General features: G+C 43.7%; 1 protein-coding gene across 7 annotated transcripts in view; it reads left to right on the top strand.

The window, feature by feature from the left end:
• Positions 1–1,353: 1,353 nt before the first annotated feature.
• The window catches only part of LOC107225550, a 102,387-nt gene continuing 78,778 nt past the window's right edge, over positions 1,354–24,962 (top strand). For 2 of the 7 annotated variants that reach the window (XM_046731619.1, XM_046731625.1), the window contains exons 1-2: positions 1,354–1,576; positions 8,147–9,063. In XM_046731619.1, coding sequence (XP_046587575.1) covers positions 8,814–9,063 — 250 coding nt within the window. In that variant the 5' untranslated portion in view covers positions 1,354–1,576; positions 8,147–8,813. Of the gene's footprint in view, positions 1,577–2,361; positions 2,553–3,109; positions 3,615–7,345; positions 7,789–8,146; positions 9,064–24,962 lie in introns of those variants that run through there. The other 5 variants (XM_046731620.1, XM_046731624.1, XM_046731622.1 and 2 more) reach the window with 5 other exon arrangements.

The raw sequence follows: 24,962 nt of genomic DNA on the forward strand, positions 1-24,962 counted from the left end.
TTAATCAGGGCGATGCTTGGGCGGCGGACTTCATGATCCGAAGAACCGAGCTTCAAAATACGGAAGTTCTTGCGCTGGATTTTTAGATTGCAAGTTGCGCCAGTCCGGTTTTGAACTTGGTACTCTTCATCTTTACGTCCACAGAGATACTCGATTTGCTGAAGATCGCGAAGCTCTCTCCGCAGGATGTTTTCATGACCAAGATTCGTGACTTTTTTTGAGTAGGTGCAGTACTCGGGGAAAGTGGATAGAAGCGCAGCGACTGTGACGTTTTGGAACTTTTAATTCAACGCGTTCTTACCGCCAGGTCTAGGAACAGAGTGTAGATACACGAAGCGAATGAGGAGGCACGTGACATGGACTTTGTCGAGGAGGACGAGGCAGTCGATGTAGGCATCGTACGGAATGTGCGAATGATTGAAACCGAGAAAGAGAGACGCCGTCTTGCCGATGTCATACTTCACACTGTGGGTTAAAAAATTATTTGCAACGTTTTTATGTTTTTGATATCGAAGATTATTACTTAACCAGCCGATATCTCGTTTGTCATTGTACAACTTGACATAATATAATATGACCTTACTTGTTTGGTTCCGACTGAAATAAGAAACTTTATTGGCGAACAAGTCCTTTGACTGTAACGTAATAAATGCTTACTAGTGACTCGAGAAAAATCTTTTCAACTCTGCGGGTACAAGTTTTATAACGATAAGAATCAAGCTTTGGAAACGTGAAGAAAAGAATATCCTAACAAGAAAAAAAAGCGTTATCGAAACGTTTAGTGCCTCAATTAATTCCAACGTTAACAAGGTTATCCGCCGAGGTTGAGGAATCAGGAAGCGTTAACATCTGTAATTCCGTTTATCCGCTATTAAACAGCAAAAAGGAGATAGAAGAAAAAAAAAAGAAAAATATCACATCTTTTCTTTACAATTCTCCGGTTACTAACGAGATAAAAAAGAGAAGAATATTTCGTCCCTTTCGCCGTTTCGTTCGAGAGTGAAAAATGATAATCCCCGTTCTCTTCGAGAGGTGCAGAGTCGATACAGGAACAAGCGGAGCGGTGTTGGCGGGAAATTCGCCACTTTGGTTATACCGGTCTAGGGATGACGGGGTGGCGATGGTTTCCCAATTTAACGGACCAGCACCTGCAATACCTATTATAACATAATTATATAGAACGGTATACGGGGTGTGTATGTGTCCCCGATGTGCAGCGCGGCAATCGCGAGGCTTCGCCCGGTCCTCCGGATCCGGAGGGTGCCGGGGGTGAGTTTTAGTTCGCTGATTCGTCGGCAGGGATCCCTCGGCAAGACGGGGTTGCGCGTGCCAAAGGCGAACAGTTCGCTTCTGGCTTTCGCGTACGCACGGTGACGACATCGCGTTTCGAAATAATCGCGCGAAAACCGGCCGTCGCGAAAAACTGCATTCGCGATAAGGAATCCCAGCCAACTCGAAATACATATCGGGGGTAGAAAAATTATACCGGTACAAATAGCCTCCAGGCAAAAACATTTTTGACAACATTTTTTTCTCCTGTTAAGGTGGTTGGACCGAGGTCTTCGAGGGTAGAAAAGTATTATTATTATATAATATAAAAGTATTATTCGAATCGCGAAATAGACATATAAATTAGTTGCATAAAATTACGTCGGAAAATTTGTGCGAATAAAAAACACACGTGGTGATCAGCTTTATCCGGCGAAGTTCTGCGCTTGTGTGGCGGTTTTGACGGTTGAATCTTAATCCTGGTATGAAGAGAAAGCGGGACGAATGCTGGAGAGAAGTAGTGGAGAGCGATTAAAATTCAACTCGTTTGATCGCGTGTATACTTTAGTTTCCGCGGTAAAACGCCGCCCCGGATCCCCGTCCTCCTCGTATAATTTGTTTACGTCAGGTTATAACTCCCGTTTAAAGTAGCGAAACTTTCTCACGTGCTGCTGCAGTGCTTAAGGTTCCCGGGGTTCTCGCTGCATTCCCGATTCTCCCGCTCGATCCGTCTTTTTTTTTTTTATTTCAGCCCCTCAGGATCGCCTTATTCAAATTTCTCTTCGATCGAACCGCGTCAAAAATGCGAAGACACGGATGGACAATCAATCACTAAGTGGATAACAGAACCGGTCAATATTGAAAGCTTAGTGTCGTACAGGTGAAAAGCGATAACGACGAGTCGGATGAAATTTTGCCGGAAGATTTTTTCTCCCCTTCCGACACGTGCGTTTTTCGCTTTAAAATTCGTTCTCTTCCGAGTTCGGGTTTCGGTCTCAGACCGTCGATAAATTTCAATAGTTCCGGGCGATTTGTTTCCGAATCAATTGGGCGGCGCGAAACATTTCTTCCGTCAAAAGTTACACACACGCGTCTCTCGGAGCTGAGTTAGCCCGACGTTAATAGGACGTGCAAATGTCCTCGGGCTAATCTTTCTCTATTTCTTTCTCTTTCTCTTTATATTTATCCTTCTCCACCTCACCCCGTGAATTTCAGCCAAACGTCGTTACGGCGATAAATATCAAATGAAATGGAATCGAAGGTGACAGGAGCTGATGAACGTGGTGATTACTCGATATTGCAATTATCAGCCGATTTCATAACACCGGAATAAAAAAATTGCGAGTCAGTATCTTCGTGAAAATGAATCAAGTGACTCGAATCCTTAGTTCGGTCGACTCGTTAGATGCCTTTTTTTCAAATCCAGCGATTCCCGGAGTCGTTGTAGATTTATGTTAGAACATAGATAAGCCACTCGCAGCTTTATTCGCTGCTCGTTTTTCGCTGATTGCAAATGATCTCTCGTAATCTCTGTCCCATTTTTTTGCCGCAATTAACTGCCTCAGTCTTCCGTTTCTTTTTTTTTATCGTCTCCTCTTTCGCTATCTCTCTGAGTTTCCCTTTTCGCATTGCATTGTACCGTCCGGTACTACGAGGTTGATTTTTTACGATCGAGTGAACGGGGATAGAGATAAAACGGCGACAAGGAATCGCGATGGCCCTTAAAACGTGTGCACCATATTTCTGATTTTTTTTATTTATAATTTTTAATTTCTTTTCTACAATCCCTGCTCTTTCTCTTCTTGCTCGCGTAATAATTTTCACTCGACGATAATGACGTCACTTGGGGACGCAGACAAAAGAGCACCGACTACGGGAACAAAGTGAAAAAGTTGGCAAATAGAAATAATAAAGGAAATGCAAAGCTGGCGCGAGCACTGCAGCTGTCGGTATACCTGCGGTGCATCTAATATACTTGGAACATTCAGAAACTCAAGGTGAAGGGGGTTGGTTCTGTTCGTTCGGGCGCGAATCGTGGTCGCGCTCAAGTTTTAATTAGTACTTGAAAAGAAGGGCGAGCACTGGAGAGGGAGAGAGAGGAAGGGAGAAAGAAGACGGGGACCCGTAAAGACGAAGAGAGATTTTAATCACCGCGCAATCTACAAGCCGTATCGGAGAAAATTATAAAAGTAGAAACGTCACCGCTACGCTTTTCGGACGATAGAAATACGATTTTCATCGAGCATCGCGTCTACCCGTGTACCGTAAAAATACAGACGTGTATCCATGTATCTGAGACGATGCCCGATCACGTACTCGATCGGGGTTTACGTACCCCATAAATAGTAAGTCTACGGTGGAAAATATCGGTCCGATCTGAAAAGCGGCGCTTCGACTTACCGCTGAATTTTTCACTTCTCAGGATCACTCTCATTTCTTATTCGACGGAGCATCATATCGATCTGACTCATTTCCTGTTTTTTCAAATTTTTTCCCCCCCCCGTACATTCGAGAAGATTGAAATTGGATTTGTGGCGGGCGATTAAAGTAACGAGGATTCCCCGCGGATCCGTGAACCCGTTGAGATTGCCTCAGCTAGCTTGTCTATTTTTGCCAATTTCACATCACCGGTGATAATCTACCGTCAATAAAATATCCCCGGTTGAAATTCGACGCGATCTTGATTAGCCGGGGAATAATCGGTCGCTGTATTTTCATATTTCCGTAACGAAATAAATAAAAGTTTGAACGCAACTGATATATTATTATTACTTATCACCACTTTCCTGGTTATTTGATTGACATATTCACGTCTGCGATACGATGGACGGTGAGTTTAAACGATGACGATATTTCCACACCGGGTGCGGAGTGCGAATAAATAGATAAATGAATGAAAGCGGGTGAGAGGAGAAAAAAGAGAGAAATAAAAATAAAATAAAAAGTTCTCGACCCCTCGCGCGTGTGCGGCCAACTCCGAAATAGGGTAGAACGGAATTTGAAACAAATTAGCTAACGAGATCCACTCGCAGAGATCAAAGGGGAACTGCTGCAGGTTTTTACCGGCCAAACGTTTTAGGGGCGGCTGTGAATTCGGCAGCTGGTCATCCCCGTTGTGTAGCATCGGAAGAAAGGGAAATAAACGAATACGATTGAGGAGAAAAAAGGCTCGAAATCGAAATTGGGAGAAAAAGGAAATCAAGCTTCGTCGATATCCAATCGAATTTTCGGTCGTATAAATTATTTTCGTTCTGAAACCCGGATTTTTACTCACTCTCCCTCTCCCTGCCTCGCTTTTTACTCGGCAACCTCGTCACCCGCAAGAATTTATTCGAGCGAAATAAGAAAGAGGAAAATAAAGAAATAAAGAATGACAGAGAGGAAGAAAGAAAGAGCCTCAGATCGGGGAGCGATGAATCAGACCACTTATTACCCCGTGTACATAAAGAAAGTCTTTCTCGTTTCCCTCCTCGCTGACTGTTAAAACAACATTTTTGGTAGCAGATCGGATTGGCCCGAGCCCGAGCTCATTTCTTGTCTTGGAAATACGACGTTGGGTATATACGCCAAGCCACCCTCATAAATTCTCTAGCTTTTCCCTTATTAATGCCTCCCGGGTTGTCAGGGTCGTTGTCGCCCCCCTCGCCCTTCCGAAACTGGTCCGTCAATCCTTTTATTCTTATTTTTCCTCGCTGTCTCGCTGCGCCAACAACAGGTGAAATCAGGGCGCGTGGCGTTTCGGGGATTAATTAATCCGAGACGTGATAGCGCTGATCCAAATACCGGAGAGAGCGGCTTGTTTCCTTACTCTTATTTCAATAACAGACGTTTCAACGATTCCGACTCTCGAATTCCACATTCCTTACAATTTACGTGTATTGCGAAAATTTTCAATCACAGATATTCGACGTTACATTTAGCACGGTAAATTAGTTCATACAATTGGTCAAAATACAAAATTATTATCGGACAAAGAAACGCGTAATTCTCTTTTACCATTATCTCAAATACATTTTTATCCACATCGAAACAGAATCCTACCTTGTACTAAAAGCTTCGAATGTTTTCCTGTTCGCTAAATGTTCGCCGAGCTTGAATCGGGCAGATTTACATACAGACACGTGGGTATAATTGTACTATAAGGTGAAGAGCAACAATCGGCCGGCGTTGGTTGCCGTTTCGTTGATACGGTTCGGATTGCAGCCGGGCTGGAGGCGAGGCGAAGCTAAATGTTCAAGGGGTGGGTTTTAGCACTGAATCGGCCAAGTGCCGGCGGTTATATCGCCACTGCGCATTCGTAATGTCGATAATATCCCCGGTTACGGGGGCATGTATGCATAATCCGTTTCATCGCGTTGCGGGAATTTGTAACGGTACGACTGCATTGCGTATAAAATTTTTAAACGCGAGTACGAACGTAAGTAAAAAACAAAATGAAATGATAAAAAAGAGAATAACCACGAAACAGGAGGGAATAAAGATAAAGATAAATAACATCCGTCTCCCTCGAGCTTGCAAAGTGAGCTTCTTCGTCCCGGAACTCGGGTTGGATCAGGCATTTTTACGCGTCTCTCGTTGTCCCCGAGCTTGCATTAGCGAGGCTGAAGCCCAACCTTAGGGATTTTTAATAGCTCAGGTAATCCTCGACCTCGGGCTGCAGGTGCTCGTTTCAATTCCTTCGTATTTTATCTTCCCTTCTCTCCTCTCGCCGGGAACTCGAGGCGCGTTGTCACCGGCTCGGCATTGTTCAAACTTTTCCAAAAACGTGATTTTGAAAATGAATAAATTTAGCGAACGGTGAATTATGAAGAAAGGTAAGAGGTCAAAGCTTCGTAAGACGCGAAAAATAAAACGCGAACAACTGTTTTCCGCGTCAGGATAAATCTCCGCCTGTCGTTTTTAGCGCAATTTCCTTCCCTGCGATTCCGCAGCTGTGAGCTGCAGAGCCGCTCGTAAAACTTGCCAATTTGTGTAGGCCTGTTAACCGCGTAAGTGAGTCGCATGGGAATGCACCGGAGTGCAGCCGGCGGTCGAGGGTTGCGTTAAAAATAGATAATCCGATTCGCGTAATCAAGTTATCGAGTTTTATTGAGTTTGACCAGCCGCCTCCGCGTGTTGCCTCGGGTTGTCCCGGACTCGCACTTCCGTCACACAATTCCTGCACAACGCCACTGCGGTGACCGCGCGCATCGCAAGCTTGCAAGCACGAAACTGCCTTTAACTCGGTGTTTCCTCCGACTGAGAGTGAAAATTTTCACCGTATACGATAAACGGAACTTAAACGTACCGTTTCTCATGATTTCAACTTGCGGATAAATTCTCGCAAATATACCCTATACGTAAAATACGCGGAAGATCGCCTTGCTGAAAATGTTAAACGGTGAAGTTCGAAACGCGCGGTCCCGAACAGTTCTGCACAGGTGTGGCTGAAAGGCGTGACGAGTGGTGAGGTAAATTGGAACACTGAAATTACCGGCATATGAAATATGCAGGCTAGAATTGAATGCGGAATCCCCCGGTTTTAATGTTAAATAATTCAACACCGCCAATCGGTGAATTATACGAAATACCGTTCGAGCGTATCCCGTGCAGCTCCGACACCTGCCCCACACCCTCGTTTCCGGAAATCGATAATATATTTTCCGTACGCACATACAGGTAGTTTAGTAATTAATCGCGCGGTCAGAATACTAGGATAATGAAATCGAGTGCCGTGAAGTGAGAGAGAAAAAAGAATAAAATAAAAAAATGAAGAAGCAAAAGCGGGAGAAATATATTAGCGTTTGGCAAAGGGTGTATTCACCTCCTGCTTCGTAATAGCTAGTCAAATTGACCGTCAACTTCCGCCCGGCACTTGACCTTAGACTCTGATAATTTTGGTCTAACATCGAGGCGGGCTTTCCGTTTGTTAGCAAAGGGTCAAAGTGGAACGGATGGACGTCGCGTGGGGGGTTTGAGGGTATGGAAAATGTGGGAGGTAGCCGGACTAGGCTCGGGCGAAAACTGAGCGATTGACCCAATTTTAGCCACGAATTCAGCTGCCCCTGAAACCCTGAAAAACCTACTTGTTGTAATTTCCTTCGAGAAAGCTACTCGAGTACGACAATTTTAAAAAATATGCGTATTTTCGTCCCGTCGCTGCGTCGAAAGGAGTGAAGGTTGAAGATTCGAGTGCTCTTTTCGTCGGCGATGGTCAGTTTTCGATAATAGGCTGTAAGCTGGAAATTGTCCTTGAGATTTCTGTTCATCGTTATGCGAAGTAACTCAATGACCGTCTCCTTGACTCGACGCGAATTATAACTGAGATCAAATACGATTTTGTATCACGTATAGATTCGTTTCGCCGGGTTGATTTCCTTGATCGAGGCTGTGACAATTAATCAAACTCCAATTTTCAACTTTGACCGATTCCAATATTTTATAAGCCTCCGAGGAAAGTCTTGACGTTCACTTGACAAATCCCTTTTGTCGTGAACTCTGACGAAGGTTCATTGCTGGGCGAGTTTCGAGCAGGATTATGTAAGAACCATTTGGGATTTTTCTTTTCCTCGTCTTACACAGGAATTTTATCCAAGTTGTCGAGTTTTCGGTAGACGAGAGAGCGCCTTATTTCAACCTCAAATATATATTATAGAAAAGTTTTTCGACACACGCATTTCCATCGAATACTCAATGTTTTTGAGATCAGATCGTTTTTCAGATATTCAGAATAAAATGCTGTTTCCGTTTCTATGCAAAATTAGCATCAAATTAGAGCAAAACATTTTAAAATTGAGATGAAATTAAAAAAAATAATCTTCGAGGTCCTCGGTCCCCGTAACTTAAATGTACCAGCCGCCGATATAATCAAGCCTTGCTAATTTCACGTTATCAACAGAACACCGTGCGGAGGGCAATTAATTCGGGATAATCGTAAACGAAAGAAGAAGGTGGAAGAGAAATAAGAACCTGTTAAAACACTCTCGAGGTGTAAATAAGCTCAGGATACAGCTCCAGGCTCGTCGAGAGTACATAGACGTACATATACATATATACATAGGTATGTACGCGGGAGATTAAAGAGTAGAAGCGGGTCGAAAGTTGGGGAAAAGTTTACAGTGAAAGTACCGAGCATGCGGGAATCCGCGTCAAGCGATGACCGGCTCGCTGCCGAAGGACACGTTTAGAGCCGTTTAAAGTTATAACCGACGGAATAAAAAAAGCTGCGAGCCTAGAGCTTAACGCAATTTTCCGTGGGTCCCAAAAGAGTGAAAAGTGACCGTCCCTCTTTCCGCGTAAAACAGGATGAAAAAATGATGTGCTTTAAATGCGGGGGTTCGATTAGTTCGGAAATGGGTTAAAAACTGTGGTAAAAAAGAGAGAAAAATTTCAAACGAAAAATCCCGCCAGTCCGAGAAGCTTGCAACTTCGAATAAGGGATGGAAAAAAACGTGGCTATTTTACCTGACACCTAGAACGGGTCCTGAGGGATCACGACGCTGCAGGAAGCTGGAAGACGGACTCTTGTAGGAAAAAGGGAGACGAGGCCAAGGAGGAATCCAGAGATGTGCTGCTCCGGCGAAGGGCCCGCTGGCTCTGGAGGGTCAAACATGACCCGATGCGGCGTCGTTTGCGGCCTGGCTGCCCTCGCCGCCCTGACAACGGCGCTCCTTGGACCGGCTTGGCTCCACACCGAGGAACGTCTCTTCGTTCCGAATTTACCCCAGACCTTTGCAGCCTCCGTAACGGTCCGATTCAAGCTCGGTCTCTTCAGAGCTTGCCCGACTATCGTCAAGCCCGCAAATTTGACCGCCGGTAAGTCGTCTCTTGTATTAATGATCGATTATTGTTTGATCGCAGGCGAATGGGAACCTGGTACTATTATATTATCGATTGAAATTGAAAGTAAAAAATCTGTAATAAATTCAAGGACAATTCCGGGATATATACAGGACATTTTCGGGTTATTTAAGGACATTAAAGATAGAGTATTTCCAGGACACAAGAAATATTCAAGGGTAGTTGGATTCCAGGACTTTTGAAGGATGAGTAACATTTAGGGACATTTTCAGGACCTCTGGACACCATTTTACAGCTTTGGGTGTTGAGCTGTGCTTTCACCTTCGTCACTTACAGCTTACTTTAATTGGTATGACCTTTGCGATATTTGCCAAGCGTAGCAGTGAAAATGTGCCTGATGAATTACCGTTAACTGACTGTCGAAGCACTTCGAGGCTTTACGTTATAATTAGCACAAATAAGCTTACAGTCTTAGAAACGTGATGAAAATCTTCAGATATTTGATTATTTTATACTTGAGGTATACTTCTGCGATGAGAAAGAAGGTTTCCAGTTTTCGTGCGATTTTTTTTCACAATGAAGCAAACACCGGAAACAAGAAAATAGTCGAGATTTTAATAACGTATTACCGATCGTGATTACTATTAAAAAAATACCTTACCAGGAACGTTTTAATATTACTAATAAAATTTCCACAAATTTTTCAACGTGACTGAGAGTTGAGATACGGCGAAATTAAGATATCAAAAAAAGATACCTAGTCTTAAAAGTTTGTTCTTATTGAAAGTAGATTAATTCAACAAGTCTGTCTATATACTTAAGTAAATCTGTGCAGTACGTGAAGCTTTCTCAAAAGAAACTTACGCAGTATGATTTTTGGTGGTTAGGCCGTGCAGAACAGAAAGATAAAAGAAAAAAAAAAAAAACAGATAAATTTAAAGCTCGGTAGATTTTTCCGAGCAGCGACACCGTGTTGAATTCCTTTAATACAAACATCGTCAGAGGAAAACGACACGTTTCGTTTCGTGTAACTGTCCATGCAGGATCGGGGCGGGCAGGGACAGAGCTAATCTCATCCTCGCGGCCACGTTTGTTTTGCTCAACTTTTTCTTGTTTGGCGCAACGGCGAAAGGGGGGGGGGGAGGAAGTCGGGGATTTGGGGAAATTTCACGGGGTAGAGAAAAGGCAGCCGAAGCCGGGGGCGAAAGGTAAAAGGTGAAATACAAAAATGACGAGATACGTAAAAACAAATGTCGTTGTAGTCAGCGGGGGGGGGGGGCGTACAAGCCACGGAGCCTCGGCTCAGACGATGACAGCGTATTTTTCTCCCCCTTTCACCCTTCGCCGCCCCTTCCTCATCCCCGTTCTCTTGCTTGCGGGATCTCGCAGCGCTCAGACTGCTTCCAGCCTCCGCGGAAGCTTTTATTTTCGCTCTTTGACCGCTCGGCCAGTTCGCCGGGACAGGTATAAAGATATTTTCTGATCAACTTCGCGCAGCAGCGATCTTTCGTTTTCTCTCAATTTCCTACCTCCGGTTAGCGATGCCCCTCTACTTCCGTCCAGCTGCTCCTCTTTATTCCCTTTACGATTATCCTTTCCCATAATGGTAGGAGGAAGAGTTCCCATGTACCGTATTCTTGTATAAGCGAGTCACCAAACAAAGCTTCGGCAAAGCCGAACACCGATCTGACAGTGGACGGAAAATTTGACGGACTCGACACGCTGTCAAGGTCGAGAGTGAATTCAGACCACTTTTCGGCGTTAATTGCAAGGCAGTTGCGTAATCGAGTTTAGCAGAGTTTCCAAGCTTAAGCAGAGGGCTGCGATCATCGCGAGCGGTCCGAGCTTACAACTTTTATTCCATTCCCCCTCCGGCAAGTTCCGATTCGCTAAAGTAGCAATCTCTTGTTTCCTTTATTTCTAAACTTTTCCATCTCTGTTTTGTCTCGTTTTTTTTTTTTTTTTTGGTTTTTTTTTCTCCACCCTCCTTCTCCGCCTCCTCGGTCCATCTTCCGCAGGAAGAATGAGGGCAGTTAGAGTAAGAAACTCCTCTGCTCGTTCCGCGACGTTCCTGCATTGTGTATCCGGGTCCAGGTGGAGGTGAATTCTCCGTCTTCTCGGGCGGACCGCGGATTAATTTAAGACACCAGCGAGCAGTGGCTCGCCGGTCAAATTGATTATGCAGCCTCCCCTGAGGGAGGGAGGGAGGGGGGGTAGGGGGCAGAAGAAATCTTGCTTACAATTTGGCGGAGCGAATAATTTTCAGAACAACGTCGTAATTATGAAAACCTCGGTCGCGTCACGCGTGTCGCAAGCACAAGCTCAAGAAGACGTCGCTAATTAGGGAGAACGCAAGCGCTTGACGCCGGGTATTTTAGTATAATTAGACGATTTCGGTAACTCGTGTAATTAACACGAATAGAGAGCGTTCGTCGAAGCGACGACGTTGCAGGGCGTTGTTTCACTCGTAGCTCGACTTTCATCGCCCTCGGCTGATGTTGTAGGTACTCTACGGGAAAAATTGCGCCTCCACTCCCTCCCCCCCCCCGGAGTTTCGTAAACCTCGGGCGTGCAAAATTTTCCAAGCACAAATTTCCGCCCCTCCCGCCCCCCTTTCCTTAAAACCCTCTTCGTCGCTTCTCTCGAGCTATGCTAAATCCGCAAGTTTCTTCGCGAGGGTGGTTTAACGCGCGCGCTTTGTTGATCTTCCCGTTATTTCCCCGGGGCCAAAGTGGTTTTGTACAGATCTCCGTACCTGCAGCATCACCAAGCGATTGCGCGATTTGTCAACGAATGACAAATTGCTTCGCTCGCTCTTCGCTTTTACCAAGAAAATGTGATAAATTATTTATAGATGCAGAAACAGCGGTGACCAAATTAAGAAAATTCGATGAAGTTGAATTATCCGAGCACACGGACGACGTTCGCACACCGTTCGATATCACCTTTCTATATACCCTTGTGGAAAGTTTACCGGATGGTGTTTCGCTGCCCAGGATTCTCGGGGGACTTCCTGCTGCCCGACGGCGAAGTCGCGGAGACGCTATGTTTGGGATTCCTGAAAACCCCACGGGACATGTTTCTTTCGGCTGTCAAGAGGCGAAAAGTTTATTCGATCCTCCAAGTTCTCTTGCAGCGGGACTCGGTCAGCGGCCAAAGAAATCTCGGACAATTAGTATCGATCGGAAATTACTGATCTCGAAAGATCAGCGTTCAAAGTTCGAGTCGTCGCTCCGTGGAATGGAGGACAATAAAGAAAACACGTCATACATCCTGTTCTTTCACATTATTCACTTATCATCGCCGATTTACTGATTCTGACCAAGCTTCGCAGGCTTTCGGGAAAACTTCGTTTTTTATGATCACATTTTATGTCGACCTGACCCAAGCGTGTTATTCGGCTAGTGCACAGACGACAAAACCATTAATCTCTCTCACGACCACCCCCCTCGTATCGATGGAAGAAACAATTTATTTGTAACTCATAATTCTTTCCCTGATCGTGACAATTTGACAGCGTAATGAATTTTTTTTTTTTTCTTTTTTTTTTTTTGAATCGATTCGTGCACGCGTGGGAATTTTTTTTTATTAGTTCAGTTCGACAGTCCTCGAACCCTTCCGTCACGCACGTAAAGCTCTGCGCGATTATTTCGTTAATCCCTCTACAGCAATGATTTTCTGAATTCACATTGAAAATAAAACTCGTTTTTTTTTTTGTAATTCGTCACTGATTTTCCATTCAGCATGGAGGACTTGTTAAAGTTTTCGTGACAAATCTTACTCAAGGATTAAAAATGTACGGGTGGCTCGGTAAAATATACACATGTACCTAGTTTTCGAATTCGTTTTTTTCGTTGAGCTGGAGAACGTTATTTGAAATAAAAAAAATAGATAAAAAAAATTTAACAACGAAGGTCTGCAAATCCTAGTATCCATTTTCGTCTAATTCTGAACGACGTCAAAGGTGATAAAGTAAAACAATTGAATCCCGACAGGCTGGGGGTTTAGTTTGAAAACAACCGCAGGGTAGGAGAGAAACACGAGGAGATCGAAGTAATGGCCGCAAAGCCTTTCAGACCTCTCGTCTTTCCTCCAGCGTTTGCTGGCTTGCTCTTCTATCTTTCCTTCCGTTCCTTTTTTTTTTTTTTTTTTTTTACGGCTCCCGAATCCCGCCCAGAGCTCTGTTAGCTTTCATTTCCTTTTTACTCTCGACGCCCTCGAGCCTATAAGCATCTTCTGTTCTAATCAGCCCGGACTTAAGCCAATTAAACGCGTAGCTGTGGATAAAAGAAGAAGAAGAAGAAGAATCGGAGAGCATATATTCTCCGTTTGATTACCGAATAGGAACAATAGCTGATTTTGATATAGCGTGGTAGAAAGTTATCGAGAAGAGGGTTAAATTCCGCTACGACTTTATCATCTATCATTTTTCCTATCATTTGAAAATTTGTGGAAATCTTGATTATTGAACTCAGGATGCGGAGGATTTTCACAAACGACTGTCTTTTACAGTGAGAGCTGTCAGAGTGAATATAACCTGCAGGGCCCAGAGTTTGTACAAAATATGCAGAATTAGCCTGACGGGGAACCTGAGTAAAAGTTTTCGTCGTTTCAAACGAGAAGGACGTTCATAAAGGAAAGCAGGACTTGTCGCCGTGAGCAACTGGGCGTCTGAATTAAATAAAATTTCGAAACTTTTGAAATCCAGGTACACACACCGATACCCGTCAGAGAGAGAGAGAGAGAGGGAGAAAAAAAGAGTGGCGAAGTGTACGGGTACAGCATTTTCTCTTTTTCTCTCTATCCGAACAATTCGAAAAGTTATTCGCAGAAGCATGGAATGAAAACAACAGCAAAATACTTTCAAACAAAGAAGAGAGAGGTTCATAGCTCTCCTTTTTCTCCCCACCTCTCTTCTTCTCTTTCGACGTGACACCGGTGTCAGAAAGGAACGGGAATGAGGGAAGAAAAGACGGTTCCCGGTTAGCGAAGCTCGATCTGTTCCTCCTGGTCAGATGCTCACCACCGCATCCGGTTGTTTCTTGCACCGGAAACCAGAAACGAAAAATAGCGATTCCAAGTTTCCATTAACTTCGAATCTGCACTTCCACAGCTGAATTTCGCGGTCAGCTTTTCTTCTCGACAGATTTTCGTTTCCTAGTTTCAAAACCAGACTTCTCTTATTCGCTTACTTCCGACCAACAGTCGGGGAAGAAAATATTCGAATTATACAAACTTGTAGCATTGTGTTGTAGATCCTCGAGAGGATTATAACGAGTTTTGATTAGCTGTGCTTAAAGAAGACTTTGGCTGGATTGAGTCGTAATTTTTCCACGCTTCAACAGCCTTCGGAGTAGGTTTAAGTACGGATTATTGATCAAGGACAGCGTGTCCTGATTTCGTGTAAAAATTATCGGACGATGAGAAAGCGGTCGTAAACTCGAATTTTATTTCCCAATGCAGAATATCGTTATTGCAGAAAGAAGTGTTACCCGCGGGGAAACGACAACAGCGATAATAACGACAATAAAATTGTCGTTCTCCACTAAAACTCGATTTCAAATCCTGTTTAATGTTGTTTCATAGCTTAGCCCGATTTGCGACTCGAGGTACAGTTTTATTCGCAACGTCACACTTTTCGCTATCTGATTTTTACAATTTTTTTTAATAAAACTTTATTCAATTCGGATACCGGAATGCGCTGTAAATGCATTCTTTGTTTACCTAGAGAAAATCCGTGGCCGGTTCAAAGCAAGTCTGAACAGAGTCTTTTGAATTTTCAAAAAAAAAAAAAAAAATCGCGACATGTATTTCAAATGACGAAAAAACAAATTTGTTCTTACACCTTTGTTTTCTTGTTCTTGTTTCGATGTAAGAAACTCGGGTTTTCAAATATCAAAAACATATGTATGTAACAAAAGCGACAGGAACCACCTTTCCGATAATCTTGTCGAAAAATATCCCAATGCAGCCAAGAAAATGAGGAAAACATATTTAGAAGTTGAAAAATAATTACTCATTGGGTCCAATTTCAGTTTTTCAATTATTGCGAGGCCGCACATGATGCGATATACTAATTAACAATATTCAATTGTTTCAAACATTGAACTAGAACTTCAATCTGTAGCACTGCTCGTTCCGATACTTATCTAGCGGCGGAGACACGAGCCATGTGACAACGAGGACACCTTTTCCCTCAGCGACAAAATAAGGGAACTTTGCTCGGAGCTTTTCCCCCGAGAAATTGCATTGCTTCCCATATCGCGGAGGAATTGAACGGGAGAACTGCAGCGTGCGATCAACTCGCTAATTCCGACTCCTACGGGCATCATCAACACCGATTCAACCTCGTCTCTGCAGGTATTTCGGGGGCGGGGGATGTTGTAGCGAGAAAAGCTCAGCTTTTATTCGGTCAATTTGCTCCGTGTTCTCTTTTCCGTAGCCCTGCTACCCCTTTCTTTCCCTCCGCTCGCCATGGTTTCGGCGTCACGGCGAGCTATTAACGTTAAATTTCATCGGCTAGCTTTTAGCACTTAGCGGAACGAGCTTATCGCCGCCGGGATTATTCAAATTTTTATTTGTCCAACACTGGCGGAGACCCGTTCGACTAGCTAAAGTCCGACCCGAACCTCACTGGCAGATCCGCTTTTTCCTCTTCAATCCGAATAAAATCTCGACTAGAAAGCAGCATTCAAACGACCCTCTTACACCGAGTGAAGGGTGGAAGAGAATCCCAGATTTCGAAACAAGGGATGCGATCGCCGTCGCGATAAGGGATCATCGCGGAACTAAGGAACGCGGATATGTGGCTGCAATACGACAAGTCCTGCGGGATCGGATGGGAAGCCGACATTTTTTGCGGACACATTCCCCCGTCAGGAACAAGGCGCCAGCCGTTAAAACCCTCGCTCCGCGCGTCTGCGAAACTTTTTTTTTAACGATCTTCAAACACCGCCGTCTGCTACTTTAGGCACCATAAAATTGGACGGTTCCCATTTCACAGGCTTATCGGCGATTGTAAACTGTGTCACATTCTATTCGTAACACTGCAGAGACAGAGTTTGCAAGCCAGGCTTTACAGTTTTCGAATCTAATTTCCTGTTTTCGTAAATTTTTTAAAATTCGTAATAATAATACTCGTTGTAAAATATTTTTTTCCTGAATCCGAAATGTACATTGTCTCATCTAACTTCACTATCATTGGCGCAAGTAACACGACTGGAGATCTTTTGAACGGTCTCTTGCTAACTTTTGATTCGCGGTGTTTCACCAGATCCAGCGATACAGCGAAAAATGCACTGCAGGGCAGCGGAAAAGCTCGATGTCCACTTTTCTTATCCCAAAACGCGACGATTTGCTCAGTAACTTCCTCCGCGAGTCGGATAAATTTTCATCACCTTAATGTGTAGCAGCTCTTATTTTCCCCCCCCCGAGTGAAGATTGAGATCGAGGATCCAGAATTTCGTTTTCGAGTTTTAGTACCTGTGGCTCGTTACGGGGTTGGAGTTCGTTCAGGTTCCTCGGACGCACGTAAGGACATTTTCGCAAATGATCCGGGCGCTCCGGGAATTCGTCGGTAGCGAAGTATCTGCAATTTTCACTCCGATCATTGATATTCCGGGGCGAGCAGGCTGGCTCTGTCTTTCTCGAAATTTATTCGGAATTAATACTGTTCTTGCGTGTTTAACATTTATCCTCCAAAAAAGTTCTCCGTCTTTCTCAGCCGGCGCTCGTCACGACGTCTAGGCTCGGAATTTTAAGCAACCGATTTCGGAAATTAGGAAGATTTGATCAGCCGCTTGAATTACAAATAACCCCATTACCGCTCCCGCATCCCCTGTTCCTCAAACCCTCCGCTTAATTTACCCTTCGAATTTCCGATCCGCTCAGCTGTTCTCCACGAAAATGGAGACCCGTTGTCTCTCGCTAAAGATCATCACCCACGATGAAAACAACTCGTCTTTTCACGTCGCTGTCTTCGAGGCGTCGCGCCGTCGCGGAGACAAGACCATTCGTTGCTTTCACACTTTTAATGCACTCCTCGAACGAGCTTCCGTTTTTTTCTTACACCGAGACGAGCTGGTCTCACCTCAAGTCGAGTTCTCAGAATTCATGTCATCGAAACCGAATCTTAGACGGTGATTATAATTCGTCAGGTATGGCTAAAAATCCAGATTCGAATCGACTTGAACGATTTGACTGACTGATTTAGACGTAATCATGAAAAACTTGAACAACTTACCCAAACAAACTTTCAAAAATGAAGTTAGAAAATTCGGAATCTCGACCTACGCGGTCATTCCTCAACGTCTCCCCGACAGTATAACCTGAATTCGAGGATCACCTAATTATTCGCATTCAAGTGAACTCGGCGTTTCGTTTATATCCGCCTGTTTGTACTCGTACAGGTATATATAACGTGAGTAGCGCGGTTAACATGCAGATTATTCTGTACCGTATTTACGTTCCGAGTTCTCTCTGCAGACTCCGCCTACCAACGAAGCATTAACATAACATTAGTTGTTTGCATTAATCTGGAATACATCAGTCGGCGGAGCTGCAGAGAGCGAGTGAGAAAGAGAGAGAGAGAGAGAGAGAGAGAGAGAGAAACCGCGGCGTTTTTTTCCCCCTCGAAAATCAACGAAAACGAATGCACCGCGTAGCGGTGGCCGCAAAAACAGCCAAGAGCACATCGCACGTACGCTTTTCACCCTCTTTTCTCCCCCTCACCCCACCACCACCGCCATCGCCCCATTTGCACCGCGTAACCGTACCGCCGTGTCTTCTTCTATAGCTGCATCCTCGCTTCTGTTCCTCGCGACTCAAACGAGACTGCTAAAGCCCTCGACCGTTTCCGCTAAGCATCTTAAGTTTCCCAAGATCTGTTGTACCTTGTAGGTATATAAATTGCGGTGAGGGGAAAATTATACCCATTTCTTGCTCTGGTCGACGCTCAGACATCGTTGCTCAGGGTTGTTCGTACTTTTTCTGATCGTCATAAATTATACTGACGTTTCAAGTCCCCTGAATTTTCCCGCTATTTTGGGGTTTATATTCAAATTTTGTAATATATAAGCATCGCAAAGTGTGTCAAAATAACCTGTAATTTTCCAATCTTTCAGCAACCACGACGACGATCTATGGATCGAGAAAAGTCTGAGAAAACCTAATCCATCGTCCATAGTTTTTCCCCAGTATAAATCATCGATTCTTTATGTAAAGAAAACAATCGCATTAATGTGAGAAAAAGATCTGGTTCACTTTTCTCTTTATATGAATTTTAGTCAACATGAGCGATGAAGTTTCATGTTACAGACATCGATATGATCTGTCTTCACTTTATAGTAAGAATAACGAAACAGGATATTTTTAGGAGACACGTATTACATCCCTTTTCATTATTCAGTAGTGATTTACCGCCGTTGAAGAAGTAACAGCCAGCACAAAGTAGAAACGAAGCTTCTTTGTAGATCCGTCAAAGTTTTCATCGGGGAGTCAATATTGGCTGACGCTTTTCTTGTACTATATATATATATATATATATTTGTACGTATAGAGAAGAGAGGAAGAAAAAGGAGAATCGAGTAGCTGGAATAAAATAACTATAACAACTAAAATAATGGAATAAATGTTCCGCAGGAGGTAATTAGCCGGCGTAACACTGTTCCTCCTTCATCAGCGAGTAATTTTATCATTTCCGTAGTCTCTATCATCCCGAGGCGAGGAAGGACTAACTTTTTTCCCCAATCTAGGGCACGCAGGCGGGTGTTCGAAGGGCGTCGAACGGACGGACGCAGCCCCGTAGCAATAACCAGGTTATCGCGAAACAGATTCAGGGGTGACTGTGTAATAAGACGGGAAGGGCAAAAACAACTTCCCGCGATATGAATATGAAGAAGTAGAGAAAGAAGCCGAACTCGGGGGAGGAAATTTGGCGATCCGCGTCTCTACGTTGAATAAAGTGAAGTATAGCTAACGAGCGGAAGTGTTATCCACATTCCTACGAAAGGTCACGTAGCTCGCGCCTTTTCCTCTTTTTTTTTTCTTCTACTTCTTCTTCTTCTTCTTCTCCTTTGGGATTTAGAAATTCGACGTCGGGTGGTTTTCCCTCCACTTCTACATTTCTGCAGGGTGTGCGAATATCTTTCCCCCGAGAAATGGACCAGCCGTCGGTTCTTATCGCTTAACCTTTTCAGGGTTCAGACTTCATCTTGATCATCTTCCCACGATTCCACGACTTCCTGCCAGACGATTCCAGCCCAATTATCACTCCCACTTGTTAACCATTATAAATTGCGGGTCGAGTAGAAGAATCACTTTTGGGCTGGTCGGAATTACGATTGTTCGTATTGTAGCGTTATTCTCGCGTGCCGAGGTGCTTAAGTCAAAGGCACATTCATTCGTGTACGTACAGCACAATTGAAATTAGCGACGATTATAATTGCTGGCTAAAGCGAGCCGACGTCCCACGTTTTTACACCCTTTTGTTTGCACTTTGCTAATCTCGACGTGACGGCCCCTCCCTAATTCTATATACACACCGACTTTCACAGAACTTTTAACCAACGACTCAAACGCATGCATTTGTCGCGACGTTAAACTTCAGACTAACTCCGCTTTTGGATTGTGTAACAATTACACCGCATATTACGTAAATAAACTTTTGTACGAATCCATCAAATTTGTGGTTTCCAAAATTTCTAACACTCGCCGCATAAATCTTTATCTCCGACAAAAATTCATATTTTTCGTAAGCACCTGTCATAAAATGATTTCACGGTACAAATTGCAATACCGGATGAAATTTCGCCGAAGGATCGATACTGCGCGTATAACACGAACGTACACGTATAGGGCGTTCTGCATATTGCTGGATTTTGCAGAGCGAGTGCGTATTGACGGGCGGTGCTATTTGGATTAGCATCGGCGGTGCTGTATGGCAGGGATCGTGGAGAACTGGTCTCTGATAGTCCCAGCGACCAGAGCGCAGCGTTGTTCTCCGTGTTCCGTGCAATCTGCAATCGCACCGAACCTTGTCGAGTACAGACGAGGAGGCAGATGGTGCGACTACATTTATAGCTCACACGGATCTAGGAGCAGCTTGCGCGTTATAAGCACCGTGAATTTATCCCGCTCTGCAAGCTCTTTGGAGTTGGGAATATTTCACCCGCACCGAGGGTTTATTCTCTTTGATCAAATGTAAAACCGGTGCGTCATTACGCCGGAGAGCAAAAACGGATTCTGAATTAGTGTTGATTTCTTTTTTTCTCACACCCTTCGCAGTTTTTTTCGCCTTTCTGAATTGTGCAATAAAAAAATTCCTCCGAATATCACTTTTTCGTCACGTGTATTGCTGCACTGGATATTTTGGCTTTTGTTTCGGATTCTTGCGTATGATTATCCGGCTCTTTGAAATATCGATGATCGCGGTTTGATATTCTGTGACCGATAGCAACACCATCGATGAATGACTTTGAACTCTAGGTACAGACTTAAATTTACGTACATAGAATGTTATTATAAGAGAAAATTCGATTCCTAAAGGCAAGTAAGTAACTCAATATCCCACTAAAAGCATCGACACACAAATCATCCCTGCCAAATTCGCGACGCGTTTATTCTCCAGAGTTTTTAGCCAAATACGCTACGGAAACCGCGTGATCCATCCGCACGTTCCGTAAGTCGATAACAGACGCGTCAATCTCGAGCAAAAATATGAAAAGTGGTTTTGTGTTTTATTTTTTATTTTTATTCTTTCTTCATTCACTTGAAACTTGGAAGCCGTTTGGTTCATCATGATTCAATTCTTTCCTTCTCGCACCAAGCCACGCGAGACATAATTTTTTTTTCTCTCGTCTGGAAGAAGTTTTCAAATATTCCGGTGAGATCTTAGGGTTGAAGCTGATTCCTTCCACCACATGCGTCAAGAAAATTCCACACCTACAGGCATCAGATACAATGCAATGTAAAACGCCGGCACGCACGCAACGCGTCATTTTCATCTGTCACACGAACGCTGAGGCTTGTGTACCTTTTTCGATCGCGTGTGTATTTTACGCGAGCAAAGTCAGCGTCTCCGCCCGGCGTTACGTATGAAAGGATAATTTTTTTGACGCTCAGCCGGGCGCGCATATTAAAAGGTTTAATATCTCGCGGATGAATGGCGTGGCTGCAGTCCGGAGGGCGGCGGCCGTCGGGGGCTGTAATTTTATTAGAAAACGGAAATTACGAGTCGAGAGCCCCTTGGTCTTCGTTTTTCGTTTTTCGGTCTTCGGCCGTCTGCCGAGGCGACGCCTTGCAGCCGGGCAAATTTTTCCCTTCCGCCCCTCCGCGACTGGAGACTAATAAAAGCCCTTTTATCCGCCTCCGGTTTCTCTTACTTTTCTTTTCCCGTTTCGGCCGCGCTTCGTCTCTTGATCGAGAATATTTTCACCGATCAGCAGATGTTTTCGGCATCGTTTCCAGCTCAGCCTGACTCGTCTTTCTCATAAAAACGATCGGTTTATACAAATTTTATCAACATCCCCTTCTTGACCCACGCTTAACGGGTTCCCGTAAAGGCATGCTTTCCGCATAGATCTCCTTGTTGCTTTCCAAAATCACGTTTTATCGCTCCCCGAAGGCAAACCACTTCTCCTGCGGCAGAGCTATAAACACACGTCGGACGTGACGTCGGACGTGTCCTCGAACGGGATGCGAATGCCGGATTCGCTTTGCCTGAAAAAAAGCTGACCGATATATTTCTCGCGCGAAAACAAGAAACGAAACAAAAAAAAAAAAAAAAATCGTCGAAAAGAAATTGTACGCGGTTAATTCTTTTGTGCTGATAATTTTCAATCGGACTCGGTGATTTAAGGCATCTTGTCAAGATCACGTTTTCTTTAATCTGAGATTGAAATTTTTAGGTGGAAAAAAATAAAAATTTCTACAAGTTTTCAATCAGCTTTAAATAAATTCGTGGAAAGTCGTGTCATGTACAGGAAAGAGGTTAAGAGAACGGCGGTAGAAAACCGCGGGGAAAAAGCTTGATAAATTTGTTTCTTTCTCTTTACTTTTTTAGGTAAGGAAAGAAAAACGAGAGAAGAAAAAAAAAAAATAAAATAAGAAAATTCCCACCGAGAGAAGGATTCAATATTTGGAGACGGCGGTTTGGCCGGGAATCGAGACGATTGATCCTAACGTAACTTTTCGGGGAAACAAATAACTGTCCGAAAAGCCGAACGCAGGCAGCGTCAGTCAGTAAAGAAAGTTCGCAATACATTTCACCGCGGCAACGCGGGGTTTATTTGCACGTTTTTTGCGATGCGTGCCGAGACGAGATCTCGGCGGGTGTGTGCATTTAATACATATTACATCGAGGCAATATCGGTGGTTAACTGTCAGGTACGGTCAGGTGGTACCGGAAGAGCCAATAAAGCCCGAATTCCGGTATATACATATACGTACGCAACGCCGGCTGATTGGCAGAACGGGAAACGTCAAGAGCGTTGGAGTAATGAAATTCCAGACACTTTCCAGGAATCCCTGATCCCCGTCCGTAAATGCCGTTCGCTCATTTTATCAATGCAGGCGCTTCCAACAGGCCTGAGATCCAAGTTGCAGAAATCGTCTTCGCCCAGCGATCGAAACCACGTTTTGTTCCAAAAGGTTTCGCCCCACTTGTTTTCGTTGGATGTTACCTTTTCACTTCTTTGCTTATCGCCCCCGATATCCACGTACGTGTAAAGCTGAATAGTTAATCGAAACGCGCGCAGATTACTGCGAAAGTAAAATTGCAACTGTAAAAATTACCGCCGCGCTCTCGGGAAAGAAATGAAATTCGAAGGAAGTAGAGAGAGAGAGAGAGAGAGAGAGCTGGATTATTGGCTTAGCGTTTATTTTATTCTTTCGTTGTTCCTCTTTCGCTTTTCTTTTCCACAGATCCGCGGGCTTAATTTGATCGAATTCCTTTCCTTCTTCCAATCTTGTTTCATTCTCATCCGCCAATTACTGTGTAGATTTCCAATTCACTTCTGTACCCATAACCCACCGAATTCAATTGTCTCACACTAACACGCACCAACCGTTTTTCCGCTAGAGTGGCCGCGTCGACTCGAACCTCTATAAATCGGCGCCGATACGTATACATATACAATATATTTATATACATATACATATACAAATTGAATCACCGGTATGAATATACATACGTACATACATATATATACAGTATATATATATATATATATATATATTCATAACGGTGATTCAATTTCGAGCTTGAGTAATTATTGAAGTTGTACGATCGAATTTTTCCTGGAGGTTTAAACTCGCTATATTATAATTATTATCATATCTATAACCTACACGTTGTAAAATTCACTTTGGAATTTTACTTTTACTTTATCTTAAGACCGTGAAAAACTTTCGCTGCTAAGCACAAAGAAATCAATTTTCGTATGGAAAGCGTAAAAAATGAACAAGTTGTGGAAAGAAGTATTGAAAGCACAAAGTTTGTTTTGCACCGTATGTAATCGAGGTCTGCGGTGGAAGCGGCTCGGCGGCAGGGTTGAAAAAAAAGAAGAGAAGACGAAGAAAAAAAAAACAAAGTAAGAGAAAAAGAGAATGAGAGGCTTAAATTGATTGTAGGTACCTCTGTAGGAAAAGTTTCGACCATGCGTCATCTTAATTGGCTTAACGCTGACAAGTTACAGCTATGCGACAGACGTTTTTAAGTGCGAAGTTGAAATTATTACTGAATTTTTCTCTCCTCGTTTTCCAACTCCTCCCGCTTCTCCGCCTTTACCTCCGACAAATACCCTTGTAGGCACATCATAAGATTTCTCTCAAACTTTTTCCGAACCCAAGGATTATAACGGACGAGAGTTTCGCTCAAGAATCATCCACAGCTGTTCGACATTACGATGCGGTTTGAATTAACTCGCGATTCAGTGGCTTGAGTGTTGAATTTACGTGAATGGAAAAAAATTTCGTTTTACTTTTTTATTGCAAACGCTCCTGGCAGCAGCGGGTAATCGAATTCTATGCGAACTGTGTTTGCACGTAGTGATTTTTATTCATTTTTTTGTCCTCCAGCTTTTCACCGACCCTTCGTCCATCATGCAGGCAAAAGAAAAGTATTTTCCTCGGTTTTATTGGCCCGCCTTGAGGTTTGAAAAAGTCTCGTTTCTTCTTTTATTTCTTCTTATTTTCACCCTTTTTTCACCTTTTTCTCCTAACCCACGGTTATCGAGCTTGTCTTGCAAGTGTCAGAACTTTGGCGCAAGAATCCTCGACGATTCCGTTCCATACGCAGACATGCCGATTCCCCCAATGCTCAAGGTCCCGTCTTTTCCCCGAATTCCCCGGGGAGAGTTTTTCCTTAAGTTTTTTTTATTTTTATTTGCCGATATCCGCCGGACCGATTCGTTCGCACTTCCTGAATCGTCTCAGCAACGCGAATATCTGGTGTCTTTCAAATTACGTCTTTTCACTTCCAAGAGTATAAAGAAACAGACGCAACGGGGATGCAAAAGAAATTAGACGTCTCAAATTACGTCCACCGTAATTTCGAGTGACTTTTTTCACTGATAAAACTTATGGAAAAAAATTCATCACTCAGCGACAAACTCCCTGCATGACGCACAATATGCATAAAGCCCGCGAAAGCTCATAAGCGGGAATTGTTGCCGCCGCTTTCTCGGAGCGTGGCGTCCTTTTTCGATATAAGGATGTATCTGACGTCAGGTACGGTCAGGTCGAAAAATTTTATAATAAAAAACATGTCAAGATTAAGATTCAAAAAGTACAACCGAAGCTATCTTGAGTTGGATCTATTTAAAAAAATTCTTATCATCTCGGCATGAATTCTATAGGTAAAAATTATTTTACCAAAAAATCTATACAGTTCATCCAAATTTAATAAAAAATAGCTC

The sequence above is a fragment of the Neodiprion lecontei genome, chromosome 2 (genome assembly GCF_021901455.1).
Source record: "Neodiprion lecontei isolate iyNeoLeco1 chromosome 2, iyNeoLeco1.1, whole genome shotgun sequence".
NCBI lineage: Eukaryota > Metazoa > Arthropoda > Insecta > Hymenoptera > Diprionidae > Neodiprion > Neodiprion lecontei.